General features: G+C 33.6%; 4 protein-coding genes and 1 long non-coding RNA gene across 6 annotated transcripts; 2 read left to right on the top strand and 3 right to left on the bottom strand.

The window, feature by feature from the left end:
* Nucleotides 1-6062: 6062 nt before the first annotated feature.
* On the bottom strand, nt 6063-6783 carry LOC116352332 (ubiquitin-related modifier 1 homolog). Its single transcript, XM_031784841.1, has 5 exons — nt 6661-6783; nt 6520-6587; nt 6372-6453; nt 6233-6281; nt 6063-6155 (listed from the first exon to the last, which is right to left on the bottom strand). The coding sequence occupies exons 1-5, from the start codon at nt 6696-6698 to the stop codon at nt 6087-6089; spliced, it is 306 nt and encodes a 101-aa protein (XP_031640701.1). The 5' UTR covers nt 6699-6783; the 3' UTR covers nt 6063-6086.
* Nucleotides 6784-6800: 17 nt separating this feature from the next.
* On the top strand, nt 6801-8515 carry LOC116352331 (acylglycerol kinase, mitochondrial). Its single transcript, XM_031784839.1, has 4 exons — nt 6801-6950; nt 7018-7153; nt 7226-7391; nt 7479-8515. Exons 1-4 carry the CDS (start codon nt 6841-6843, stop codon nt 8408-8410), a joined length of 1344 nt encoding a protein of 447 aa, XP_031640699.1. The 5' UTR covers nt 6801-6840; the 3' UTR covers nt 8411-8515.
* Nucleotides 8516-9112: 597 nt separating this feature from the next.
* LOC116352330 lies at nt 9113-11802 on the bottom strand. The gene is made up of 5 exons (XM_031784838.1): nt 11296-11802; nt 10823-11156; nt 10024-10699; nt 9525-9920; nt 9113-9433 (listed from the first exon to the last, which is right to left on the bottom strand). Exons 1-5 carry the CDS (start codon nt 11567-11569, stop codon nt 9203-9205), a joined length of 1911 nt encoding a protein of 636 aa, XP_031640698.1. The 5' UTR covers nt 11570-11802; the 3' UTR covers nt 9113-9202.
* Nucleotides 11803-12711: 909 nt separating this feature from the next.
* On the top strand, nt 12712-13941 carry LOC116352281 (phospholipid phosphatase 6). Of its 2 annotated transcripts, none has more exons than XM_031784761.1 (3): nt 12712-12850; nt 12939-13137; nt 13228-13941. In XM_031784761.1, exons 2-3 carry the CDS (start codon nt 12979-12981, stop codon nt 13729-13731), a joined length of 663 nt encoding a protein of 220 aa, XP_031640621.1. In that variant the 5' UTR covers nt 12712-12850; nt 12939-12978; the 3' UTR covers nt 13732-13941. The 2 variants fall into 2 exon arrangements, with proteins under 2 accessions (XP_031640621.1, XP_031640622.1); XM_031784762.1 differs by having other exon boundaries at nt 12788-12810.
* Nucleotides 13942-14906: 965 nt separating this feature from the next.
* Nucleotides 14907-15974, bottom strand: LOC116336598. The gene is made up of 2 exons (XR_004200716.1): nt 15757-15974; nt 14907-15682 (listed from the first exon to the last, which is right to left on the bottom strand). It is a non-coding gene; the product is annotated as an uncharacterized LOC116336598 (long non-coding RNA).
* Nucleotides 15975-16128: the final 154 nt, after the last annotated feature.

Raw genomic sequence — 16128 nt, 5'->3', positions numbered from 1 at the left:
CACGTACAAAATCATATACCCCATCCATCCGCCACAGTACACAGACACAGACATACATTGATGTGGCCAAAATCGAACTCCTCTCGCTCACTTCGCATTTTGTTATATTGCTCGCACAGCGCGAACCAAGGGGACTATCATTACACCATCGACGATATCGTTATGACAAACAAATTTACTCGCATTGAAAACAAATATGCTTGCCATCATCATTTCAATAAACAATCATTTCACAAGTGTGCTTCCCCTGAATATTGTGTTATTAGCTTTTACTTAGAATAACACGAAATCCAATTGTTAACAGACACTAACTCGATAGATTTACATTACAGCAGAGAGAAAAAAGTTAATGAATATTGTAAATAAGTGATATTGTTTGATCATGAATTATCGAAAGTCGATGCACAAACACAAAATCATGAGGCATGAAATTGGCACACTGATTTTCGCCGAAAATTCATTGTTCGATGTTGGCCACAGCGGTGTTTTTACGAGATATTCTACAGAAGTCATGCATTGTGAATAACTTCTTTTTCGGAACTTCTAAATGGGCACGGCGTTTTTTTTTAATTTTTTTTTTAACAAATAACTTGAATAATAATTTGAAGAAATAATTTTTTCATTGTGAAAAAAGCTCAATTTTTTTGTATCAACTCGAATCATTATTTTCCGCTTCAAATATCCGGCCAAAATGTTTATATAAACATGACATTCTTAAGCCCGATGTCCACTCAAATGTGATTATAGTGGTAAAAAGCAAAAAATAAAATACAAAGATTCAAGGCTGATATGATGGCATATATGGTATGAAAATCCAATGAAACATGTTTAAAAAAATTGCGAAAAATGAGAGAATATTTCTGCTACTGTTATGTTGTGTTGCTGCTAATATTTTCGTTATCTTTTAAATACGAATTCTATTGTCTCTGCTTGGATTATTCACCATCAAATGATGATGATTTTTTTTTCTGTCTCACTTTGCGGATGAAAATAATGTTAAATTGCAAGCTTCACTACTTTATTTTTTTGTCGGCTTTATTCTTGTTTCTGCCAAGCGATACAGTTTTAATTATAACAATTATTATGAGCGCGGTGCCCATAAAAAAATGAGTGTGCAACATTTTTTTTTGCAAAGATATTCTAGTTAATGAGATTATCCGCATTATGTAAATTACAACGAAAATCGATTTCAGATTATTCAATACACTGGTTCACTGCATCTCCGGCAATGAAAAGGGGCAAGTGCATGTTACATCGTATTAAGAACCGTTGTAGTATCAACAACTAGGTTCATTGTTCGGATTGCGGTGGATACAACGTGATAGTACAAGCCCAAATGTATTTTGAGCACATTTCATAAAAAGAGACAATATATGGACAACATAGAAAACGAAAAAGAGATAGAGAAATAGAAATGGGAGAGGTAACTTTATCAAAACTTGGATTCGCATTTGACTGTGTACTATATAGTATAGACTATGCATGGCAGGTTTTTTTTCTCTTTTCTGTTTGACTGCTCAATAGGAATGCACTCGCAAATGGTATGGTTGTTGTGATGATTTAGTGCCATCGCCAAAGATTAAACATCCCTTTTCACCGTATCATTTCACAATTGACTAATAGCCCGCATAAAATGCTACAAATTTATGGCATTGTCTCATGCAATACGCGAGAACCATCTTAAATACACATTGACCGATTGACTTTATACTACTTTTTATTACTTGAGATATGGTTACAACAACCACCACAAATTCTAACCATAAGTATATGCCTCAAATCGCATCGTATCGAAAGTGTTGAAGAAATTACGATTTTTGTCCATTAAATACATGTGTGTGTGTCTTTGTTGACGAATCTTTTTGCCATTTCGATAATATGAAACTAATGAATGTATAAGAGTTGACACTTGCACACAAGGAATCTTTTTACTGTGATTGAATACCGGAACAAATCGGACACATAATATATGATGCGTGAGTGAACTATGTACGATAAGTGGTAACCCATAAAAAAAAACAAGCAAAATCATTAAAATTAAAGGGTTTTTTTTTTTTTTCATCTCAGAGATGTCGAAAACATTTTATCCGAAAAGACATGAAACGAAATTAACTCACAACAAGTACTACTTTTTGAAAATAAAAAAAGCAATAAAAAAATCCTTTGGCGAACGCAACGCTGCAGCTGTAAAATTCAGTATTGAGTGATCGATACACATATTTCTAAAACGAAATCCATAGCATCAAGTTGAGTGCATGAAATTCGATAGCACTTCTTGCTCTGCTGTACTGTAATGTGCCATGTGTATATGGTTTTTTTTCTGTTGTCCTTTCTTTATCTAGTAGACTAGATGCTGTTATCTGTCTGATGGCAATTTATCCTCTGCTTCGTCAAACATTTGGTATTTGTTTAATCTTCTATCAATCATTGTGTTGAAAGCAACGGTTTGCCATATCAATACAAATACCAAACATCGTTTTTCGTTGTCATTTCGAAATGCGAAAGAAAAGTAAAGTGACGGGATGATGTTGCCGCACTTAAAAGATGCTAATGATTTCCTTTGTATTTGATACTCTCTCTTTCTCTCTCCGTTGGTGTTGTTCCTTTTTTAATGTATCAATGTTTGATCAGTTTACTCTGTTTGAAGACATTGCACATCGACTCTCTTACTCTTGACTCACATACAATTTATGTGTTTTTTTCTTTGATTTTCTATCAGAGTCCTTTGCTTTTATGTTCATTATATACCAATCTAATGCTTGATTCAGCACATTGGCACATTGCAACCAAATCATTTTCATCTTCAAATCCAAGTTTGCTAACTTTAAAACGGCTAAACATGTCATTTTTTTTAAACGCAAAAATTGTTTCAAGAATTGCGTAATAGTGGACGATTGGGAGTGTCGAATTGGTAAAATCATATATCAACAGACAGCAAATCGTTAAAACAATGTCGGTGCTTTGTCAAATATACAGAGCAACATGGATTTTACTCACGTAAAATATTCGTTTCAATTGTCATCGACAGCATGTGTATAAATAAACATCGAAATTCACAATTGGAAAAACTTGTGATTTCGTGTGATATACACGTACATTTTCCAGTGTCGATTTCTCATTTCGACCACAGTACACTCTGTGTGAGTGTGAATAAAAAAAAAACGTTCGCCAAAAAAGCAATAGTGTGATTGCGTCGTAGCAAAAAGTATATCTATATATATATATAAAAGATTCGTCCACAAAAAATACTGCTATGCTTTGTTCAAACAACATCATCGACCGATTAATTTGGCGTATGCTATCCAAACGGAGACGGTCCACAAACAACGGAAAATTATTACCCTCAATTACAAATAGTTTTGCATATGGTATATCAGCGTGAATGTCGATGTGAAAACCGACAAAATGATAGCGCGCACTCGACTGAGCACCAAGAAATTGCAAGAAGAGGCGAAAAAAAACACGAACATCAAATTACTTATGCACTGTACAATACCGAATGCATGACACCGTCTTCAAATGAAATGGAGTGCAGTGGCATGATTACGGTGGCGGTGATGGCGGCTACTGCAACAACAGTTAGCCAAATAAAAAAAAATTGGAATAAGGAAAGAAAGAGAAATGAAGAGTAAAAAGAAAAAATTGACAACGCATGTTTGAATGCTTGCCAAAAAATTCGTTGTCTTTTTGTACATAATTAACACTTGTTCTGAAAAAAAAAGCTTAAGCGAAAGGTTGTCGCAGAGTGCATTACGATGAAAAATAAATAGATGTATCGATTTGACAATTTAATTTTGAAAGCGCGCAAATGTATTTGCAATGAAGAAGTAAAGAACTTGCACCAGACCAACACCAGCTGAATGTAAGATAGAAAAACACTCGCGCTTAATTACATTTCAAAAGCGTGAGCGCGGCAAGCGACGAGCAAAAGTGTACGAGAAAAGTAATTGCTTATGGCTATTTAAGAACTTCATTTGAAGCGGTCCCATTCTACCCTTCGCTGTGAATTTTTTTTTTTGTCTACCTCTCTCGTTCTCATTTTTTTTTTTCAATTTTAGAAAAGTTTAATGATTCTTCCGCAGTAAACTAATCAATTTCATCGTTCAATCGATTTTTGTTTTTATTTTATCGCCGCTATTTAGTATTTAGCTTTGCTTTGTCAGCCTTTTTATATATGTGTGTGTTTTAGGTTGTTTGTTTTAAAATTAGTAACCGACACAAATTGTGAAATGAAACAATTTTTTTTGATTATCCCCAATAAAATGCACGTGAGTTCAAACAGCTCAAACATTTACCATTCGTCTTCTTCTCGTTGTTGTTTCTCTCTCTCTCTCTTTATCATGGTTTTACAGTTTGATTTTTGATCCAACTATTGAAAGAGAAAAATACACACTATGCAGGTGGCGTTTTGAAACAAACATTCGTAAAATCGATAGCCCATCGGATTATTAATAAAGAAAAGAAAAATTACTTTCATTATTAAAATAGAACAACTTGTTTAGACGCATTAAAAAATATTGAGACTGTACTTCTCCGTTGAAACATGGCATTGTTTAGGTACTAGGTAATGTGGACCCACAAAACTTCAACGAGAAGGAAGGCTATTATATATAATGACCGGTTGCTATGTTTTTTTCTTCTTCTTCTTTGAATATTGCTTGTGATGCTATGATGAATTCCATAATAAAATCAAAATATTGTTTATCGCCAAATAACAAATTTCATTTGACTAATAACAACGGAGAATTGTAATGTCATTTTTCTCGAAAAATGGAATTTCTACATTTAATCGTTTGCACATCCGTACATTTAATTGGTTTGAATGGAGATGAAAACATAAAAAAAAAAAAATTTCAAAATTAAAATTAAAAGAAGAAGTTTTAATGGATCGTTTCAAAGAGGAAATTTCAATAAAAAACAAACTTCTTCCATGCGCATTTCTGTCCATATAATTCACAATGCTCAATCTTTTATTTTCTTTTTTTCTCTCTTTTTCTCATAAATTGAAAGCTTTTTTCATTTTTTCTTTCGCTCGAAAATATTACAAACCATAACCATATGACAATAGCGCATCTATTCTAAGAAATACAGAGAAAGAAAAAGAGAGAAAGAGGGAGAGAGAGAGATAAATCCAACATTTGAAATGTTTGAAGCCAAAGAAAAACAAACATTTCATTTTCCATTAGCGCTTTGCGAAAAAAATTGGTGTAAGGATCAGCATTACGTCCATGATATGATAAACATCATTTTATAACATAAGTTATTCAGTTGTAAATTGCTCATCATCTCCTTCATAAACAAAACGTAAGTGTCAAGAACATCTTATATACTGAACTAGCGACCGACATTGTTCTAGTGAATTATAATTTTTTGATAACGTAAAAACTAGTATAAGCGTTTCTCGTATATTATTTTAAATGCGCCACACACACATGCCATCGATACCAGAGTATTTAAAAACTTTTTTCTATATCGTTTTTTTTCTTAAACATCGACATTCAATTTATAAGTAAAAAAACTGGCGGGAATCATTTATCAAATTTGTCAAACTTTTACTTACAAAACATACAATGTTTTCGTCTTTTTTTCCCACTTCAAATCGAATTTATTTTATTCTTATTTTTCTACTTAAATGTGTGTTTGCCAAAAGTTGTGATTTGAACAATTTGTTAGTACTGTACTTGCATTATAAAGCGGCAGAGAGAAAACGCATTGTGGCAAAAGTTGGAAAATTGATAAAACTTTTGATGCTGATGTTAGAACCAACAACAAAAGAAATTACAGGGAAAAATGATGTCGCTGATGACAACAATTGTCGTTTTTTACTCAGATGACAACAATTGCTAATAATAAATAGTTTGGAAAAATGAAAAGAAAAGATGCATTTAAAAAAGAAAAAAAAAATAATTTGAAATTAAAAAATTAAATTTCATTCACTGGGATGAGAACTCGACGCCTTGAGATCACTGAATGCTGAAAAAAAAACTGTTTAATTGGTTTTAAAACAAAAATCACGGAATTAAATTTTGAGAATTTCATTTATTCTTTTAAATATATTTAAAAAAAAAAAATGCGTTGAAAGTTTGCTATCCACCATGAAGTGTTGAAATAAATAGAATATTATCATTTGACTGGATTTCATAGTCAAGTTCACCCTACAAAAGGAAAACGAACACAATAAGAAAATGGTTTTTGTTAAAATTGAAAAATGCCGCATTTATATACCACATACCAGGAGTTCCCAATCAGTTTCATTGATTAGCACCAAAATTCCTGGTCGCCTACAATGCAAACACACAAAAAAAATCGAATTAATAAATAATCAATCAATATCCGAATGTATGTTGGATTATTCATTCTATATTACTCACACTGAGTCATCTTGTATGAATAGCTCGGGTCGTTCTCTTAGGAGATTATCTTTGATCCACACTAGAAAGTCTCGGATTTTCCCTGTTTTTAAATAGAAATCAATTAAATCCATTGTCAATTGAATGATATGACAAAAAAAGAACCCACATGTTTTGCTACCATCCAGTTCAACACTTCGTGATTTTATGTTGTCAAATAGATTTTCGGCTCCACCGCTAAAAATTAATCAAGTATATTATAAATTATCGAATTTATTTTTAATAAAAAAACACACACACTCAGAAATACCTAAAATCAAGCGTTATTTTCAGTGGTTTTAATGTCATGCCGGAATGTTTTTCGTTTACTTTTGGTTATTGAATGGACGATAAAAACAAATGTGACAGATATACACTGTGCTCTGTGTGAGTGTGTATTTGAAATGTCAACAGAAAACAGTGAGCATACCATAACCTCAATGTCTGGACGATGGCAGGAATAACAAAATTTGTAAGCGGTATTCAAAACCATTGGAAAAAATCTTTATTTGGTGTGGCAGCAATAACATATGGTGTCAATTATGCCAACGAAAAATACAAGTAAGAAATAAATATGTGATTCCCGATTAAATTACTTCTATTCTTATTAAATTCTACATATTTGTAGAATAAATCAACTAATGCGTCATTACTGTGCGGAAGCATCAATTTATGGCGATAAAACACAAGCGGCCCTTCAGCCATTCGCAAAAATCATTGTTATTCTAAATCCAGTTGCCGACAAAAAGTCAGCCACCGACACGGTATGTATTTAAATATTGTTGGCATTTTAAATGAAATTTGTGTTGCACCAACATTTGCTTTTTGAAATTTAGTTTGAAAAATATTGTGCGCCAATTTTGTATTTGGGCGGATTAAGCATTGATATTGTGAAAACGGATTCGGAAGCACATGCACGCCGTTATATTGAAGAATTGGATACATTACCAGATGCTATTTTATGTGCCGGCGGCGATGGTACCTTATCAGAAATTGTAACAGGTAGACTTCGGTCACAATTTTTTCGTTTTTTATTTGTTTTTTTTTTTTTTTTTTTTGGAAATTGATTGATTCTCATTTTGCAAACAGGTCTGTTCCGGCGCACTTCGTACAAGAATGAAGCTCATCCTGTGATTGGAATTTTACCCGTTGGACGGGAAAATACATTCGCTCAAAAATTGTTTAATTTCACGAAAGCATCAGAGCTACAACAGGTTCAAGGTTTGGCCGATGCATCGTTGTCAGTCGTTCGTGGAAATGTTGTACCGAAAGATGTGATGAAAATTGAGGTGATCGATGATGATGCAAAAGATAAAGTGAAACCAGTTTATGCATTCAGTTCGTTTGAGTGGAGCGCATATATCGATGCATTTAATGAACGTGATCGATATTGGTATTTTGGTTCGTTGCGTGATTATGTAACATTTATTTTCAATGCGTTCAATAATTCAATGGCATGGAATTATGCAGCAACATTGACCTATACGGAACCATGTTCTGGCTGCAGTAATTGCTATGTGGACCAAAAGAAATTTGAAACAAAATCGACCAATCGTCGTTGGTGGTCTGCATTTATTCCATCATTTCGTCTTGGTTCATCACAATCGGCACCAAAATTACCAGACTATTCAAAGGTGCAAAACGTAAATTGTAACGTAAAAACGAGCATAGAATGTGACAGTGCTGGCATTATTGTGAGCTCATCAAATATTACAAATGTTGAACAACAAGATGAATCACGTCCACATTTGACACTGAAGCTCATTAAAGGAGAAGATGGTTTTAGTTTCATTGGCGATAGCTGGAACCGATTAAACAAAGACCAAATCAAATTAAATCAAGAGCATGCAATTCGAACCATTGAAATCTTTCCAAAACCGATTACTGATTTGAATTCAAATGTCGATTCAGATACAAATACCGATACGGAAAGATTCTTTTATATCGATCATGAATCTTATGAAGTCAAACCTATTCGAATAACACTTTTACCAAAACTAATCAATTTCTATTCGACATAGACAAGCAATGAATGATACTTGTCTCCACTTTTTTTTCTTTGAAAAATGATTTAAATACAAGTAAATAAAATGCGCAGTAAAATCTGTTTATGTGTAATTCTGGAATTGTTTCTTTTTATTTATTCAATTATTATTTTGATGTTGTTGTTGTTGTTTTTTTTTTTAATTAGCCAAAATTATAGTTTCTTTGTGAAAGAAGATGAATTATTTTCATATGAATTTTACCACATTTGTAAACTTTGACAATGTTGGTTTGGTTCTTTGAATAAAAAAAAATAATTATTTTTATAATTGCCAAGCATGTACTACAACTTTCTTTGACAATTAAGAACGTTCAAGTTCGAAATATTTTTGGATTATTCAATTGAAGCGCCACATCGGCAAAAGAGCATAGAAAAAAATTATTTATAACCATTTTACAATTTATAACGTCATCAATGAAAGTTCACGCACCAAGCAAATCACTTTCAAATTTCGATCGATGCAAACAGAAATTATTTTTTTTCTTGCGTTATATGTTCACTTTCTGTGCCTAACAATTAACTAATTTTCTACATTTGCACAGCATCCGTTTGGACGATATATACATATATCTATCCTTGACTCTCTTCCGTAGAAGTTCTACTAGTAAAAATGTAATAATATTATAGGAAAAATATAACAAATAGAGTGAAAAAAAATGGAAAATAAAATGCAATTGGAAAAATTGTGAAAAAAAATTATGTTAAGAAAAAAAAATCGAATTGACGGTTTTGTTTGCAGTTGTTTTGAGCTTCAGTTGCAAGCATGATATTATTTGTCGACGGTAATCGGCATCTTGTCAGCGTTAGCCTGCGCCAAATTCAAACCCATCGATCGGCCGGTTGTGTCGTATGCCATGAAATCATTGTTGCGTACACCACTGTTGGCTGATGGTCCACCCATGAACGGCATATTTACTTGACCTTGGCGATTCCACATCGACTTATTTTGCGATTGAATGAATTGCAAACCATTTTGTCCAAATTGGCTTTGCTTTTGGTGCTGAAAGCAGAAAAAAAAACAAAACAAAAAATGATACTCGATCATATCGATAACCATGAACCGGTGGACGTTAAAAAAATGTCAAACATACCTTGTAGCCGAAGCGATTGTTGTTGTATGGCTGATTGTTGGCCATAAAATTGTTCGATTTGTATGATTGGAATTTTGGCTGGTTGCCACCGATTTTCAAGCTTTGTAAATTACGATACTGGTCTTCGAATTGCTTCTTTTGCAATGCATTTTGCATAATGGCCTGTGTATGAATTTGTAGCTCTTGTGGTGTTGGCGATTGCATGTTACCATTTTTCATTTGAATCATTTGCAACTGACGAAGTTGACGGCTCATTTGCTCTTTTTGTTTCAATTGCTGCTGTTGTTGGTCGAGTAGCCATTGTTGATTTTCATTGCAAAATGCAAAAACGGCCAGAAATGTTTCGCGATCATGTTGATGAACGGTGGGATTGCCAATTTGTTGCAAAATATGGTACTGAGTTGAAGAAATTAAAGAAAAGAAACCAATTATTTTGAAAATTAGATTTCAATTTAAAAAAAAAAAACGGAAAAAATTGTTCCTATGAAATTGAACGCACCTGGGTGATTTCTCCATTTACCAAACGATGTAACAAAAGTTGAGCATCTGGTCGTTTCATGGTTGCATTTTGTGACAAACGATGCTGATACAAGGTTTCAGCACTCTTATTAATCAAATTGAGCAAAAAGTTTGTCTGAGCTGCATTCATTGAATTTTGTTTTTGGCATACAGTCGATGTGGCCAATTGATTTAGCATCATGCGAATGGCATTGATATCAGTTTGTTGACCATTTTGCTCTTGTTGCTTTGCCTGATTCGGTGGACACCAGTCCGCTTCCAATTCGTCGACACTTCGAAGTTTGTTGGGTACATTTGTCTTCTTTTGGTTTGCCTTTTGATGATAGTCGAAAAATTGTTGCGTCGATTTTGTATCGAATGTGTTGGTACCAGCGGTGAATTTTCCACTCGGATATGTTGGCTTGTCGCGACCAAACCATTGCGAGAACCGTGATTCACCGGTGCCAAGGTCACGTGAACAGTTCACCGACGGTGGCAAATCGAGTTTGAGAAAATCTTCAAAATTGAAGTGTTCATCGTTATTAGCCGATTTCATTGAACCAGTTTTGGATGGTGTACTATTACGTGCTGGCGGTGATACGGATACACTTTCACTTTTTTGCGTATCTTCGTCTTCTGGACCATCAAAACCATGTAATTCAATGATATCATGTTTTCTATTGGAGTTTAAATTCATTTTTGTTTTTCATTAATATGCTTATAGTTAATTGTTTCATTAATATGCACTACTGTAGATGGACTAACGGTTAAAATGCATTTAATATGAAGATGAAACTTACGATATTGGACCGCAATTAGCCCATTCCGGTTCGTCGGATTTGGAATCGGCGTTGTCAGTGTCAGATGTTTGGTTTACCATCTCCGAATGCTTCCAATTTTTCACAACTTTTCCATCCTCTTTAAACAATTTGTTGCGCATATAACGGACATCCATTCCAATCGCATAGACATTATCTTGTGCATTGAAATTGTCTACAATACGACCGCTACCAATGCGTCGTCGATTAGACGCATATTCACCATTTTGTTGTTGTGCATTCGAAACAGCAGCCGAAATCATTTGCTGAAAATTGCTGCGTGCTTGATCTTTTTGTGCATCGGATGCGCCACTTTCTAAATGCGAAAAAAAAAAATTTTTTTAACACGTAAGTAACACATTCGATCTTTTTGCAGCATGATTTTAATATTTCAACGAGAAATTATAGACAAACAACGGTGTCTGAGAAAAAAAAGAGAATAAAAACTGACTTACTTCGTGATTTCAAAATGTCGCTATTTTTAAGCACATGTCGAATTTTTTCCATTCGTTTGTCATCAGCACCGCTAAGATCAAACATTTTTGGTGGCTCTTTCGATGCTTTGCTCTGGCCAAATTCGAGCAATTTTTCGCGAGAATAATTTAACGTTATTCCAACCATGGCTTTCTGACTTGCCTTCAATTCGTCGTCCAAACGTTTTTTCGCTGCACTTTCGGACAAGACCTCGTCATCGAAATGCACGTGCAAATTTTTCATCAGAGCACTCATTGCTAATTGCGTTTGGTATTCGTTTAATTAAATTTAAATTGTAACGAAGACGAAGAGAAAAAAAAACTGGGAACTCGCTTTCAAAAATGTGAATAATGAAATGTCGTCGGAAACTTGAATGTTTGATACAAAAAAATTTTTTTTGAGTGAAGACAGAAAGATATGGTGACTTTTTTTCTCTAGAAATTTTTTTATCGATAGTTTTTGTATGATCTACAAAACAAAAGATATTTAGAACTTAAAAAATGAATAATGCACGTGGTTACGACGAATCAAAATAATAAAATAATGAGAAAGGCTGATTATTATTCTTCTTTTTTCAAATATAGATCTACAAAAAAAATATTCTGAATATTCTTATTCTGTTTAATAAAACAAGTGTATCGGTTAGAAATACTAAAACGTGAATGCCGTAACATCGTCTCACTTTCGGTTGGTGAGGTGCACACCGTCCGCCACCGGCTTGGATGCGACTTTTTTTACAGTTATCACCGACTAAGAATCGGGTGACGATTTATTGCATTTAAACCGTACACAGAGTGCAAATCACAACATCGACTGTGAGATTTCGGTACTAGCGTCTCACATTTCCAATATTCGCACATTCAGCCGCAACAACAATAAAATGCATAGAGGCTGTGTTTCATCGAACACAATCGATTTGCAATGGGCAAGTAAAAGTCGTTGCGTACACAGTCAAGGTCAATTAGGACACGAACGAGACAAAAAGAATGTATGCATGATTAGAACAATGTATGATTTGGAATCAGTTTTTTTTTGGTTTCTTGAGTCAAATGATTTTCATTTTTAAACTGGTACAATGTTGGCGTGATTCGAACCTATAAAATTTAACAAATCGAAATACTGAAAATTGCACTCAATAAAAAAGAAATTGCAAAAGAGATTTAAAAAAAATTGCAATTGAATGATAAAGAATGTACATTAAAATCGATCATTGTTCATATTATGAGCTGCATATAAAATAACGCAAAATAAATTTTTTAACTGACATTTCAATTCGAATATTGAGCTGCGGCAGAGTTTGTCAAATGTTTGTTTACCATTGACACATAGCATACCGCAGCGTTTCTATGTGAGTCACACAAATCACACGTCTATATTTATGATACAAATTGTCAAATTGAATTCATATATAAAATAGATTTTTCATTGGTTTGTATTGGCTTTGCGATTAAATTCTGGTTGAAATCGCTCACGTATCAACATTTTAAATTTGTATTGTGAGTCAATTAATTGGCTAAGAATTTTAATCTTTGCTGGGTAAATTAATTAATCTATTTTCATTTTTCTAATTATTTCACAACGGCGTAAATAAACTGACTCTTTGTTATTTGCTTTATGATAACAGTCATTTGGTGTTAAAAAATAAAAATAAATTGCAGCCAAATATGGACAAAAAAACAAAGGCCGATTTTGAAAAAAGAGAAATACCACCATTTCTAGAGAAAATCTTGGCACTAGATGTCGAATGGACGAAGAAATTTGTATCGTTTAGCTTGAATTTTGTTCCAATTCGATCGCTTAAAACTCACTGCAAATTTTTGGAAGTAAGTAAACAACCGTCATCTTTTTTATTGCATTTCTTTTTTTTATCACCATTTCAATGCCAAATGATTATTTTACGTTTTTCTTTGCAGTATTCGTGCCATGGATTGGTTTGGTTGTCGGCCTTGTTGGCCTTTTGTTGGCTAATTGACAATCCAAACTATTATCAATTGCAAATGAATTTACTAATTGGCCTTATATTGGACATTGTGTTTGTGGCCAGCATCAAGGCAGCCACTCGACGAAGGCGTCCAACAATCGATGACAGTTTTCTCACCATCGGTCCAGATAAGTTTAGCTTTCCATCTGGCCATGCATCGCGTGCATTCTTTATATTATTGTTTTTCACCGCGCTTGAACCGCTACCGCTACTATTTTGGCCACCGATGTTTGCTTGGGCGGTCAGTGTTAGTTTGTCACGATTGCTGCTCTATCGTCATCATATTCTTGACGTTTGTGGCGGTATTACGCTTGGTATATTGGAATCACTTTTAATTTGCATCCTATGGTTGGGCAAGGACGCATCTGCCTGGGTTATGTCATGGTTATCGGATGAAAAACTACCCAGTGGAACGACACAAGAGGATTTATTTTAATAATATTCTTTGTTATGAACGACTCGGATTATTGCTTTGTTATTTCCTTTATTTATACAAAACCAAAGTTTCCAATTGGCTTAACGAAAATTTACAGACAATAAAAAAAATTAGTTTAACCAATTCAGTTTATTTGATGATCGCTCATTTTTTACATGGATAAAAAATATGTTATCATTATATGGATGAAAATAAAATGTCCATTCAGCATCAAACAATTTTTTCACTCAATCGAATTAGGAAAATGTATAAGATCAGATGTATAACACAAAAAATGTTGTAATAATACGAATTGTTGATTGAAACTGCTGAATGAAAGGAGAAGTAAACGGAAGAGAAACGAAAAAAATTATCGGCCGAATAGTAGTGACTACGAGTCTGAAATAGCCAGTAGCAGGGCTGTAATTTTCACTCTGTCAGTGCACGCACACAGTAGTGTGCACACTCACACTCAATGCGCACACTTATTCACAAGTTTGACATTTTTGGCGGTTGGCAAATTTGTAACTAAGTGTAAAATGTATTTTGTTGGTCGATTGTTCTGCTTTAAGCTTTGAACTAAGAACAATCAATAAATTCCAAATTTAGAATAGTATTTAAAAAATCAATTTTGTCAACTATTTTCACTCCATTATATGAATAAATTCACGAAGTTCAACTAGAATCTATCAAAAATGAAAAGTATTTGAGAATAAACCAAAAGGACGTTTAGACGTTTCGCTGGACCAAACAGATAAAATTGTTTTGTAACAAAAAGATTGAGAGGCTCGATGAAAAAAAAACTACATATCAAGAAAGAACTTGAAAGTAAGAAAGGGTGTTGGAACAAATTTCATCCGAACCAGATGCATCAAAGCCAGACTATAACATAGTCAAGAAAAAAAACCAAATAAAAAATCATTCACAGTCAGCATCTCAGCCAGTACAAAAAATGACCTTCCTACCAACTGATAATATTGATAAGCAAATTATGAAAAGTGAGCAATTAGAAGTCATCGAAGTGTTGCAGTCAATTAAAAAGTAATGAATTTCAAGTTGTACTAAAAATAATAAAATGCAGATATACCCACCTTGAATAAAATGTTTTGTATATTTTTCAAATATAATATTCTCCACAAGGCTACTTCTTCATGGAATTGTTCAATTTCAATAAGAGCAGTAAAAAACCAAACTGATGCAGTAGAAATGTATTTATTTCGAAATCCAAATAGCTGCGAAAATGCGAGAGAGTACAAATAAGAGTATTTTATTTATCAATTTTGTTGGTCTCTTCCATTTGAATGATTTCGCTTTGTGTAATTAACATTGCTTCGTTTATAGTTTTCACAAGTGGATATTGGTCATCGCTTTGTTCTGGAATTTTTATTGTTATACCATCGATTGCTTTAAAATCTGCAAATGTGTCCATTGCCATATGCGGTCCCATGAAATAATCATAAAAGTTCAAAGCGTAAACATTTACTCCAGCAATGTTATGTTTCATAAGTAGTCGAATTTGGTTTGCAACCGATCGGGCTGATTCGAATTCAATACAGCGACTTCTGATCTCCGAAATTTTCTCTGGAATTTGAACACAATCTAGAACTTCGTGCCAATCTCTCCTTAATCGACAACGAGCTACGAATGTAAATTTATGTACAAGTGCTGAAATCCAATAATGGTTTTCATTGGTGACACGCCCGATTTAATGAAACTATCAATAATATTGTTTAAAAGTGGAAATTGTTTCACAATTTCAATGGAATTAGTATTTCGATGTGTTGGTTCAACAGAAATAAATTGAATGAATTCAACGTAGTGTTGCATAGTTGCATAATCGAGAGCATTTACAAGTGCATCCTTATTACCCTTGAATGAGAGTGCCAACGAAAGGTTATTTGATTGAAATGCCTCTTTCATTTCTTTCACAAGAAGCGCAAAATTCCTTTTTTCATTCGGTTGATAGCTGCAGCTATGGGAAAGAAAAAGAAAATAGTCAGGGGATAATTATATAATTATTACTTAATATTCATTTGGTTGCCTTACATCTCACGTGAATGGTCGAGGTTTAAATTAAATCCATCGAAATTATAAATACCCAATGTCTTGTTGAGTAATTTGGTAATAAATGCGTTGCGACTTTTTCGAGTAGAAGCTAACTCAAAATAATTATTCGATTTCTCGATCATTTGATGATTTTCACAGGTGATTCAATATGTATGTGAATACTTCATTGTTAACCTCAACACTCGAAAAATTTGAAGAGTTTGATTATGGCTGTGAACAAAACATCTTGTCGCTCATATGAGAGAGAGAGAGATCATACACTGAAACGTTGTCCATTTAAAATACACAGCAAGCAGAGCTGTTTATGTCGCTCATATGAGAGAGAGAGGAGAGAGAGAGATCTTACACTGA

Source organism: Contarinia nasturtii, unplaced genomic scaffold, assembly GCF_009176525.2.
Source record: "Contarinia nasturtii isolate CC-2019 unplaced genomic scaffold, AAFC_CNas_1.1 Cnas_scaffold_187, whole genome shotgun sequence".
NCBI classification, from domain to species: Eukaryota; Metazoa; Arthropoda; class Insecta; order Diptera; family Cecidomyiidae; genus Contarinia; species Contarinia nasturtii.
The sequence above is the reverse complement of the archived record's forward strand: the minus strand, read 5'-3'. Positions and strand labels throughout refer to the sequence as shown.

Coding starts and splice junctions, on each gene's coding strand:
- LOC116352332 (XM_031784841.1), bottom strand. CDS start 6,698: ATGACATTAAAACCACTGAAAATAACGCTTGATTTTAG. Junction 6,454..6,519: donor ACTGGATGGTAGCAAAACAT/GTGGGTTCTTTT, acceptor ATTTAAAAACAG/GGAAAATCCGAGACTTTCTA. Junction 6,156..6,232: donor AAACTGATTGGGAACTCCTG/GTATGTGGTATA, acceptor TTCCTTTTGTAG/GGTGAACTTGACTATGAAAT.
- LOC116352331 (XM_031784839.1), top strand. CDS start 6,841: ATGGCAGGAATAACAAAATTTGTAAGCGGTATTCAAAACCATTGGAAA. Junction 7,154..7,225: donor AAAAGTCAGCCACCGACACG/GTATGTATTTAA, acceptor TTTGAAATTTAG/TTTGAAAAATATTGTGCGCC. Junction 7,392..7,478: donor CTTATCAGAAATTGTAACAG/GTAGACTTCGGT, acceptor TTTTGCAAACAG/GTCTGTTCCGGCGCACTTCG.
- LOC116352330 (XM_031784838.1), bottom strand. CDS start 11,569: ATGAGTGCTCTGATGAAAAATTTGCACGTGCATTTCGATGACGAGGTC. Junction 11,157..11,295: donor CGACATTTTGAAATCACGAA/GTAAGTCAGTTT, acceptor TTTCGCATTTAG/AAAGTGGCGCATCCGATGCA. Junction 10,700..10,822: donor GCTAATTGCGGTCCAATATC/GTAAGTTTCATC, acceptor AAACTCCAATAG/AAAACATGATATCATTGAAT.
- LOC116352281 (XM_031784761.1), top strand. CDS start 12,979: ATGGACAAAAAAACAAAGGCCGATTTTGAAAAAAGAGAAATACCACCA. Junction 13,138..13,227: donor CTCACTGCAAATTTTTGGAA/GTAAGTAAACAA, acceptor TTTTCTTTGCAG/TATTCGTGCCATGGATTGGT.